Source organism: Rhinoraja longicauda, chromosome 9 (genome assembly GCF_053455715.1).
Source record: "Rhinoraja longicauda isolate Sanriku21f chromosome 9, sRhiLon1.1, whole genome shotgun sequence".
Lineage (NCBI taxonomy): Eukaryota > Metazoa > Chordata > Chondrichthyes > Rajiformes > Arhynchobatidae > Rhinoraja > Rhinoraja longicauda.
Window position 1 is genome coordinate 22,845,994 of NC_135961.1, and position 12,539 is coordinate 22,858,532.

General features: G+C 39.5%; 1 protein-coding gene across 3 annotated transcripts in view; it reads right to left on the minus strand.

The window, feature by feature from the left end:
- The window catches only part of syt14a (synaptotagmin XIVa), a 131,926-nt gene extending 119,791 nt beyond the window's left edge, over positions 1-12,135 (minus strand). For all 3 annotated transcript variants that reach the window (XM_078404952.1, XM_078404951.1, XM_078404950.1), the window contains exons 1-2: positions 11,980-12,135; positions 4,372-4,419 (exon numbers count right to left, since the gene is read on the minus strand). In XM_078404952.1, the coding sequence (XP_078261078.1) occupies positions 4,372-4,419; positions 11,980-11,992 (61 nt within the window). In that variant the 5' untranslated portion in view covers positions 11,993-12,135. The remainder of the gene's footprint in view (positions 1-4,371; positions 4,420-11,979) is intronic.
- Positions 12,136-12,539: the final 404 nt, after the last annotated feature.

Sequence of the window (12,539 nt, forward strand, 5' to 3'; positions counted from 1 at the left end):
TAAATGAAATTCTTATTCTTTATGCAGACTTCACAAATAGCAATAACGCGACCTTGAATACTGCTTTAATACCAAAAGATGTGGAGTGGTTCTCGCACCAGATGAATGCGATTAGATCAAAAACATTTTTTAAAGCAAATTGATACAGAATTATGCATAATGCATTATGCATTATGCATAAGCATATCGATACAGAGGTATGAAAGGATAAAGACTAGCACAAAGAACAAAAACATATTAAAATGACCAAGAAAATATGAAAAACATCTGTAGTCAACAAAAAAAGCAATAGGCATTTATCTGTTTTCATTTCTTCGCACCTGGAAAATATTGTGAAAACCTACAATTTTACACCTGCAGCTTCAATGCTCTTTCAGCAATTGTCATCATCTTTTAGAGTACCTAATACCTTTAGCCTTCTTACAGAAGAGATTAATGGTATTGCATAACACACATAAGGAAGGAAACCATCCAGATCCATCATCACAAATATACTGCTGATGCTAGGGCAGGCTTTCTGGTTTTCTCTTGATCTGTTTTTGTGCATTTTTGAACAAAATTGGGGTATTAAGGTAGTTCCAATAAGCACATGAAAATCAAAAGAATTATTAAAAATATGGAGCCACTTAAAAATAAAAATATTAAAGAACATAAATCAAGTACCACAGGATGATGTCAAGAAACTATTAATGAATATGATTTGGGATTTCATTTCCCATTTAAATGTGTAACGGGATTTATCATTGCTGTGAGTGCAGGCATTTTTTTAAATTTCACAGCTATTAGAATGGTGTGTAGTAGTCCCATTAAATAGTCAATATGTTCATACAATTTTCCAACACTGCACTCTTTAAAGTAGTGTGGTAGCTTAATTTTCCACTGGGACTCTGCACTGTGAGGGCATAATTTTCTACTGCTGCACTTTTTTTTAAAAAAAGGAGCCACATCAATTATAGGTCACAATGTGACATCTTTTTATAGAACGAAAACAGGTCATTTAGACCAACAAGTTCATACTGCTCTTTATGTTCTCGAAAAGCCTCCTATTCATCTAACCACTTCAATATTTCTTCCTTCAATATCCTTTTTACTCATCTATTTAGTTTAAATACATCCATGCTATTTGCCTCAACCACTTCTCTTGGTAAAGAGCTCTACATGCTAATTATTTTCTAAATAAAGAGGCTTCTTCTGAATTCCCATTTGGATTTATCTGTGACCACTTTAACCTTATGCTCCACCACCAATTAAATAACACCCAAGCTGCCAGGAACCCCCAACATTCCCTGCTCCTACAAAGTAGTAAATCTGGCACAAAGTGGAAAAGATGTTTATATGAAATTGCTGAATTCAGTGGTGAGTTCCAAGGGAGAAGATGAGATATCAGCCTTTCTTTGAACTTTGGTAAAATAGTTTAAGGGGTTAAAGACCAAAGGATCAGAGTGGGTATAAAATGGCAAATTAAAATTATAGGGAACTGAAAACTCAGGGTTACCCTTACAAAATGAATGGTGTTGTTCTGCAATTTAGTCATCCAAGCTGAATTTGACGAATATAGGGGCGACCACATTGTGAGCACTGAATTGCAGATGGTGCAATTGAATCATTACTTCTGCTGGAAGGAGCATTTGGGCTCCTGGATAGCATGAAGGGAAGAGATAAATGAACAAATGATGCACCTCTACCGATTATGTGGAAGGTGTTAAGAGGAGACCCACTGAAAATAGAGATTGGCAAAGATAAGGACAATCCTTTTTTTTACTCTGAATAGGGGAAGGGGCTGGAAATAGAACTGATACAGTTAATTTTTGGAATTATTATCGATTTGTACTAGAAACATTTATAGGAAGCCAACACTGCTTAGCAGTAAAAATGGATGAAACAGAGGGGAATGTACCACATGGTCATAATCTTCTGATTTTGACTGACTTTGGGATATCTGAGGAATCTTCCAGGATTCTTTCTCATGTTTGGCTCAGGTGGTTTTTGGTGGGTCTTTTTTTAGCTCCAGTGTTTTAAATAGCCTTTTGCTAATTATTTTCAGTGAGATCAATGTATTCACATTATTCATTCTGATTCATGCACCCTGGGTCCTGGGCAAATAAAATCCACTGCCAACAGCTCAGAGCAACAGTGCACAGATAAACACAGGCACATTACACACAGCAATCTCAGCATCAACCTGAAACATGAATTATATCACCCTCCACAAATATTGTGTGATCTACAGATGGCTTCTAACATTCTCTGTTTTTTCTTCCATTCCCAGCACTAACAATATTTCACATTTCTCCTACAATTATCTGTCTTGTGATTTGCAAACAAAGAGGAAACCTGTGATTTTTTAGATAACCAGCCTGCTTTTCATGCAGCAATAATGAATGTTCACAGGCTTTGCTATCTATAACATGGCATGCATGTCATTAAATAATTATTCATTGCTATGTTCTGGACCAATCCAACAACCACCTTTGTGGGAGGGGAGGGCAAAGCGTCCAATATACTGTAAAATACATTTGGACAGATATATGAATAGAGAGGGTTTGGAGGTTTATAGGCCAAATGCAGGCAAATGGGACAAGCTCAACATGCCATCTTGATCGCCATGGACAAAATGGGTTGAAGGGCCTTCTTCCATGCTGTACAGCTCCATGACTCTATAACACAAGATTAAACAATGTCTCAAGGAATTCAGTATTCCCAGAGACAAATGGGAGAATCCTGACCACAACAGGTCATACTGCAGAACTGGGTCAATGCAATTAGAAACATCATGGAGAGCCTGTCAAAATACAGTGAGGCTCAAGGCAAGCCTGAAAGTAAGGCATGCACCAACCTTGAGTAGTTCTTCAGCCTAGGTAAAATTGACTCTGGACATTAGAGCTGCACGTTACAGCTGAGACATGCAGTTAATGCAATTGTGATATCTTACTGTTTTACTGATTTTAATGATCTCCCAGCATCATAGGATCCTATTGTACAACAGCAGACCATTTAACTGAACATGTGAGTGCCAGATCTTTGAAAGAGAGGAATAATTAATTTCACTGCCTTAGCTTTCTCTTTCTAAATTATGTATATAATTCCCTTTTGAAAAATACTATTTCTTTTTAAAATTCCACAACCATTTTTAAGAAACCATTTATCATGTTGAGCATCATTAGGGCCAGCATATCTTGCCCATCCATAATTTCCTATGAGAAAATAGTAGCATGGTGTTTTTTGATTCACTGGAATCCATCCAGTGAAGATAATCTCACAGTTTCGGATTTAAACTAAGCAATGATGAATGAACAGTGATATGGCTGCAATTCATGGCTATTGGGGGAACATGCAGGTTTCCATGAGCCTGCTACTTTAGTCCTTCTTGTTGATAGGGTATGCAGGTGCATGAGGTGCTGTCTCAGTGGAATTTGCCAGTAATGACTGTACACCTTCCCCGTGAATCTGCTTGTACCATTCTTTCTGATGGCACATTCCAGTACATAGCACCTCACTACTTCAAAAATAAAATCCTCATCATATCCCTCTGATGGCATAAGCTGTTTTAGAATGGTATAATCAGCTCTATTGTTTAAAATAAGTAAAATTTAAATTGATTGTTTCGTTAAAGCAGAAACAGGGTTAGTAAAGTTGGGGTGAGAGATTGGGACAACATTAAATGGAATTATATTTAATTCATTTTAAAAAATTCCATTGAAAGTAAACAAGTTACAAAGCCAACCAATTATCCCCATGTGCAGGTTGTTGACAGGTCAATAATAATTTTACACATACAAGGCTGATTTTCTATTGAAGCCTTTCTTCATGAGTATAATGACCCAGTCATTTTGTTCTTTTAGCTCATATCAAAGTCATTCCATGAAAAGCAACAACAGAGTAGGTAAAAGAAAAACAGAAAAAAAATCAGACAAAAATAGAAGGAAAGAGATAATGTGAAATAGGAACATAAAGAGCCGGAAGAGAACCTCTATCTGACTTATCAAGTAAACACCACACATCCACAGCAGGAATTAAATAAATTAAGAAAGTGTTCAGAAGTTTCCTCTGTGAAATAAAATTCTCAATCCTTTACTTGTGTTCATATAAAACATTTTATTAGTCCATAATGCATATAACAATTTTTATTTTGAGTACTTAAACAAAAACACAGATTGGTCTAAAAAATATGTCAATCGACCACAAATAATCAAAGAATCAAAGACCCGAAACACCCAATGACCCCAGGTTACATCACCGATGATGTGTTCAGGAGCATCATGAGATGTATTTATCAATCCATAAATTCCCCTTCCTGCAACCACCAACCCAAATCACAATGCTAAACCTTGCAGAAATAATCATTATTAACTTCCGGAACAGTTTGCTTACCTTTGCGGATACATATAAGTTCATGGGCACCACAAGTACGTTCTCCACCTGAAAAGAGAAATATATTCTTAGTTAAACATATTTGACTTAAATTCTAAAATATGGCTCTGGGTATTATAGCATATACTTGAACTGAAAGGGGTTAATAAATGAAAGAAGTTACAATTTTTAAGCACCTTTCATTTGCACAACAAAGATTCACCCAATTGTACTCTGAAATTGAACTGGACAACAGTAAGATTCCCTTCTGAATCATGCTGATACATGGCAAGCAACATATCCAGAATGTGATTGTAATAATCATCTCCAACATGGAGGTACTTAACCCTGATTACACTACTGTACATTGCAGGACCCAAGCATAGATTTGCAGAACACCTCTGTTATATCTGTAAAGATCAGCCTGACCTTCCTGTCACATTGTTCTCTATCCATTTTCACTCTGACCCTCTTTCTTTGATGGATCCTAATATTTCCATTATTACTATATTTCATTATGATTTAAAAGGTGATTCAGCCCACGAGAGTCCACATCAATTCACAGTGCAATATCATTCATTCACTAATTTTCCCCAAAGTCTATTCTTCCCACATTTTCATCAATACTGCCAGCCACACTACACAAGGGGGAATTTACAGCGGCCAACTAACCTACAAACTTACATGTCTTTGGAATGCACGAGGAAACCTAAGACAGAAACAGAGACAGAACTGGAAGTCAGGATTTAACCCATGTCGATTAAGTTGTGAAGCAGCAGTTTGACCAAATGCACCAATGTGCCACAGAATGAAATTGAACATAAGCTCAAGCTACTATGTCATATCTCTTGTTTATCTTTCACGTTGCAGTCCACAGCAATTCAACAATTTCACAGAGCAAACATTTCTTGTTTAGAACAGAACTGGCCAATTATGCTGTAAGGTCATTCTGTATATTTCAGATGGTCAGCCCATCTGCCTCTATCCAGACCTTTTCAGCCTGCTGGCCACACATCCTAATTTACAACATCCTTTAAGGCTATATCACCACAATATAACAAAGGAAACAATGTGGTAGGGAGATTGCCAACTGGCGTGGGTTAACTGATGCTTTCTTGTGGACCTTAGTCTTTGCCTAGTTTAATTCAATCCATCAAGTTATCAGTGCAGGAAAGAACTGCAGATGTTGGTTTAAATTGAAGGTCGCCACAAAATACTGGAGTAACTCAGCGGGACAGGCAGCATCTCTGGAGAGAAGGAATGGGTGATGTTTCAGGTCGAGACCTTCTTAATCATTTCAGGCACCAAAAGATTTGCCACATTGAGATGCAAACCAATCCACATTAGTACACATGGATGGATGGATGATGGATGTCATTGTCTAAAGCAAAGACTGTGAGAATACGCAAGAATGCTCTTGCTGAGCTAAGACTGTGTTGAACAACAAATAAATAAAACTACATGAACTGCAAGAGCTCAAGTAAGCAGCCAATACAATCGCTGGCAAATCCAGAGACCAGCTAACTGACCAAATATAATACAGCTTCACTAACTTTATTTCATTAATGAGCTGGAATAGTATTTTCCAGTTCTGTGTATTAATGTAAAATGAATTTAATATAAAACCACATTCTCTTCATGGCCATGTAATCTGGTCAAACAAATATGGATATTTTATCTACTTACAGTTTCTTTGTAGGAAACCAATGAAATATATTACCCAAAATTTGTTGAAGATTAACCTAGTCACAATGGCTTTTATGAGTACAACTACACAAATGGATTGATGCAAACTTGTGATCTACTCAAACGTAACCAAATACTTTGGAAGTCTTAACCCAATCTAACATCTGAACTTTGAGGAATGTGTCATAGATTTACTCATTCACTAGTGGGACTTATTTCCGACATCATGGTAACATAATATCATCCTATTATTCTCATATCTATATGGAACGTGTTTCAGGGTACAAAAAATTGCCTGCTTCGAACAAAACTATGAATTTTTTGGCTGATTTTATTATGAACAAGACAGAATAATAACAAATATATAAAATGAATCAGAACATTTCCTGTAGTATAATTACAGCCATCATGAATCTATTTAATATTTATTTATCTATATTAAAACTTGACTTTTAAAGATTTATGTTCACTTTGAAACATTTTTTTAAAAACATTATGAAGAAAATCATATCACCCGATTTAGTGAGAATTTCAAGGAGCCCTTTAAAGACTCAAAATATAAATATTTGCACGATTTCAACTTGCTATTAAGTCTGAGCGTTTAACAATATTATCTACACAACGGAGTATGCTTGAGAACCTCCATTATCTTTCCAAACCACATAACTTCTGTAACAGATGTTACTAGAATTTTATGAAATGAAATTGGAGAAGGTTATACAATTTATTCTACTTTTATTTATAAACAGTTAGAAAAGTGAGATAATCACATTTTGATAGCATAATATTCTCATGCTAAAATAATCTCACTTTAAGTTGCATTATGTCTTGCACAAAGTGTTCTGTCACATTCATGAGCCATTTCTAGAGTGAAGAGCTGAAATAGCAGGGATAGTCATTCTCCCAAGATTACTACTCCATGTAAACTTCAGTTATACTGGACATAATGGATTTCTCAGAATGAATATGACATCTGCGCTCTCATGCTATCACAAAATGCCGGAGTAACTCAGCGGGTCAGGCAGCATCCCTGGAGAGAAGGAATGGGTGATGTTTCGGGTCGAGAACCTTCTTCAGACTGATGTCGGGGGGCGGGACAAAGAAAGGATATAGGTGGTGACAGGAAGACAGTGGGAGAACTGGGAAGGGGGAGGGGAAGAGAGGGACAGAGGAAGTTAGAGAAGCCAATGTTCATACCGCTGGGCTGTAAGCTGCCCAAGCGAAATATGAGGTGCTGTTCCTCCAATTTGTAGTGGGCCTCACTATGACACTGGAGGAGGCCCATGACAGAAAGGTCAGCCACCGGGAGATCAGGTTGGTTAAGGCGGACTGAGCGAAGGTGTTGAGCGAAACGATCGCAGAGCCTGCGTTTGGTCTCGCCGATGTAGAGAAGTTGACATCTGGAACAGTGGATACAATAGATGAGGTTGGAGGAGGTCAGATGAACCTCTGCCTCACCTGGAAAGACTGTTTGGGTCCTTGGATGGAGTCAAGGGGGGAGGTAAAGGGACAGGTGTTGCATCTCCTGTGGTTGCAGGGGAAAGTGCCTGGGGAAGGTGTGGTTTGGGTAGAAAGAGACGAGTGGACCAGGGAGTTACGGAGAGAACGGTCTCTGCGGAAAGCAGAAAGGGGAGGAGATGGGAAGATGTGCCCAGTAGTGGGATACCGTTGGAGGTGACGAAAATGTTGGAGGATAATTTGTTGTATACGCTGGCTGATGGGGTGGAAGGTGAGGACAAGGGGGACTCTATCCTTGTTACGAATGGGGGAAGGGGGAGCAAGACCGGAGCTACGGGAATGAATGGGGGGAGGGGGAGCAAGAGCGGAGCTGCGGGAACGAATGGGTGGAGGGGGAGCAAGAGCGGAGCTGCGGATTCTGCACTCTCATGATGAACGGAAATGATCACAAGGATGATGATCACAAACCATCTGTATATTTAGAGAATGACTGCCTTTGCAGTTTATGAAGAATGCTACACTGTGTTACTCTCTGATCCGTCAGAAAGCCAAATTTGAAAAAATATGCATGATGCTCTCTACAGAGGAGGAAGCATATGAATTCTCCTTGTGTTCTCATGTTGAAGAGTAGATCCATGACAGTCCATCATTTGTAAGTATCGGGAGGTACAGTCCTGGCAATGTGGTTGGACATTTTTCTTGCAGAAGGTGACAGATCTCTGCCTTAGAAATCCTTATCCAAGGATCAGTTGGAAGAAGGAGCACAAGTCCCTGTCAACTCATGTTGGAGTGGGGTGATGGGGAGGGGGTAAAGTGTAGGCCTTCTTGGTTCAATACCCTACTGTCCCTCCATCTTCAGGATCTTACTTGAATATTACAACATAGAAGGCAACCATTCAGCCCATCAGGTCCATGCCTGCTCCTAGATGTGCAAATTAAACAGTCGCATTCCTCTTCTCCTTATCCCGGAAGCCTTGCAACATTTTCTCTCTCATGCCCATCAACTCCTCTTCTATTTTTTTATTGTCACTTACCAACAGTAAGGGGTATACTACAGTAGCCAATTAACCTACCAGCACACATTCCAGCTGTGGAAGGAAACTGGAAACCCACACTTGAAAATATATCCCTCCCTTGGGTCCCTCTCTTCCAGCTCCTGGTCATGCTGGAGGCTCAGAGGAATTACTTCCAAACTTTCCATCAACACCAGCAAAACAAAAAACTGCAACCCTAAACGCAGCTCATGCACATATTTCTGTAATCCTGGTCCACAAATTTAATAAGCTCTACCTCATTAATCTGCAAGTGATTGTTGACCCTTTTAAATAGAACACTGGAGGACTATTACATTTTATTTTCTTGTGTGCAATTCACACAAAGTGTTAATTACATTTGCATCATTCAACAGCAGGAAATCAGTAATGCACTGCTTAAAAACTGCTTATATACATCACATACACATACACATAGACCATTGGTCAAAAAGCTACCATTACTCCCTATTTCATCTTACAATCAACTTTACCTACTAAATCATAGCCCCGTGCCAAATGATTGGATTTCTAGGTCACTGAATTCAAATCCCGGCCATATTGCATTAAAAGGCATTTTGTTTAGAACAATGCCTCTTTTCAAGGATGGAGGAAAAAATACACCAAATTTTCCCTGGAACATCCCATGGACAATTTCAATGCAATATTGATGTAAGACATTCGGCTGTATTCCTTCTTGGCTAGGAATGGTGAACAGTGTATTGTGACCCAGGAAGTAGATTTTTAAATCCTATCAAAGAGGTAATCTCATCAAAGCAAAGTCTAATCCATATAAATGTACTGCCTAATTACATGATGCTCACATATGCTTTCTGACTTTATTTATGTTTCAGTCCCAAACCTTCCAGAGCATCAATGCAAGCATTAATCTACACCTTATGATGTCTTGGTGTAAATAGTCCATCCACATTTCTCCTGCACTGAAAATGATACATGACTACAAACCTCAACAAGGGGAAGGCATGCTTGAAAATAAGTTGAAGCATTTATACCTATGTAAAATGTGATTAAGAATATATCCATAAAATTATCATGTTGAATGATTTTATATGAAAATGCCCACAAAGATCACTGGTAGCATAATAATTTTACACCTTGTCAATGGCACCAACAAAAAATATATATATTCTAAATGTAGTGCAAGAACTTCAAAGCTATCAACATTATGGCATAATTAATATAAATTAACATAGAATGTATAGACTACTGAACAACATCTAATCATTACATACTAAAATCACACAATCTCCAACACAATATATGTCAGAATAATTACTTTTTTTCTTACTACAGTCAATATACCCCCTATACAAATACTTATCATTAAATATATTCTATATTTATTTGGACCACATTTCTGTTCATTTTAAAGAATTCTACAATACCATAACTACATCATTGCCCATAGAACTACAACATCCACCAATCAGCATTAATTTTTAAATCTTGATTGATCCACTTTACAATGTTTTTTTAAACAGATATTTGTGATAAAAGCAGCACAAATGTAGATGTTTAAATCACCTTTCTGGAGATATACATAATAATGGTCAGATAATACAGAAGTGATCACTTGCTGAATTCATAATGAAAGCAGAGAGTGGGAGTGATAATAGCAATTCATAGTGGGAGAAGGTGGATGGAGGTATTCCAAACCAATAGATACAAAAAATACTGGAATCGCTGCTGTTCGCAATTTACTTTGGAATCAAAAACACAATAGCAAAATGTAGGAACAATAACAAATTTGGGAGGTTTGTTTTTATACCTGATATTAAGAAGGATTGCAACAAATTACACAAATACATTCATAGAATTGCAAAATAGGTCAATCAATGCAAAGGAAGTTCAATTCAGATAAATGTGGGAGATTTTTTTGCTAGGAAGGGAATTGATATTTGTGCAAGGGTGACGAAAGGATCTCTGAGTACAAACACACTAATCAATAACAGGTGTGCCGCAGTTTACCAAAGCCACAAAATAAGCAAGCAAGGCATGCAGTTGTATTTCTAGAAGACAGAAGCTTAAGTGAGATTATGCCAAACTTCTAACAATTCTTGTTTAATCTACATTTAGAGTCAAGACACTGAAGATACAAAGATTTCGAAGGATGGCACCAAAAATCCAGACATATGAACACAGGATGAAAAAACTGGATCTCTTTTCTCTTGCGAAAAGAAAGGTGAAGCATACCACAAAGAGAGATCTTTAAAATCATAAAAGATTTTGATAGAGTATATACATAGAAAACGTTTTCACATTAAGGAAAAGACTAACCAGGAACCATCTATATAAAATAGTTGGCAAGAAATCCTGGAAGGAATTCAGAAGAAAGAGTAATGAGAATGTGGAACAAGCTACCACAGGGAATGGCTAAAGTTAACAATATATTTAAGGGCAGCCTAGACAAACATATGAGGGAGAACGAATGTTTCATATTTCCTATCTTCAAATCTCCTTATAACAGGGTAGGCCATTCCACTATCAAATGTATCACAGTTTCCATCAGTCACATTTCCCCACTTATTTTCCTGCAACATATTCCCTTTTGCATATTTGAATGGTACATAAAAGCCAGCATGGATTAGTTGGATTCATTGTCCTATTTCTGTGATGCCCATTCCATGCAATATTAATAGTCCTACCGCAAATTAATTCGAATGCACTTCAGAAAGTGGCCTGCCATTCCTACTAGAATAAATACAACTTTATTAGGGAAACGTCCAAATCGCAAGGATAAAACTGAAGAACTCTTATTAAAATCTAGATACCAATAATAAAAAATGGTGATAGTTTACGTTTATGCATATGCCGAATACGCTAAATTCGAAAGAATGTAAAAGCTGGTCAGGAGCACGATAAAAGAAATAGTAAGAAAGCTGACTCGAGCTGTTTACAATAGTGATAAAACGTGCAATACGATGGTCTTGGTCCACAAGGAGAGTGCCTTCGTGTGCCCGCCACTAGCCTGATAGAGTAGAGCGGGGAGACATCTGGGAAACGTGAAGAGCTGCTCGGTGTTAAACCTCCCCACTACTGGGAGCTGGAACATTTGTTGTGCCAAGAAATGGCTCCCGGGGTGACAGCAGCAGACACCTGGGGTGATGTAGTGACGCTGGGGATGGAGGGGGGGACGGGCGCACATTCCCATTCCGATCAGCAACCCACTCCACTTGTAAACAACATTGGATTCAACGTGCAATCGGACAGCAGCAACTCGCCAAGCGGCTATCAGCACCACGGATAGCGACCGGCAGCCGCCCCAGGCCGGTCCTGGCCAGGAGCCAGCGCCGCCATCGCCACATCCATGGGCAGCTCCTGCACTTGGGGCCCGGTAACCGGTGTAGGGAGTACTCACAGCCGGGGCCGGGGCCGGGGCCGGGGCCCGAGCCCGGGCCGAGCCGGTACGCTGGGCCTCCTGCCGTCTACTCACCATCAATCGCCATGATGCTGTCGATCCATCCAGCCGGACTGTGCCGCCTCCGCCACCGGGGAGCGGTTGTTGGAGATGAGGGGAGAGGAGAAGGAGGAGAGGGACCGGCGTCGCCACCGGCACGCACACGGAACCTTCCAGCTCAGGCGCGCGACCGCCCCACCGCCCCACCGCCCGCCCTGAGCGCGCGTCCACGAGCGCGCGAGCTCTCGGGCGACAGGTGGCGCCCATAGAGGAGGGAGGGAGGTAGTGGGAGGGAGGGGAGTGGGAGGAGGGGAGAGGAAGAGGGGAGGAGGAGGGGACAGATTCATTGAGTGTGTGAGAGTCGGACAGGTATAATTAGTGTTTGGGAGATGAGGAAAGGTACAACGTCAATGTCTGAGAGACAGGAACAGGTTTACTTGTGTGAGGGAGACAGGAGTAGACACAACATGAGCATGTGAGGGACAGGAGCCAGGCGACTGTTTGTGTGAGGAACATGGGGAAAGGAACACTCAGTGTATGAGGGAGTCTACTCCTGTCTCACTCATACCTGTCTCTCAGACAAGAGTAGGTGTGAT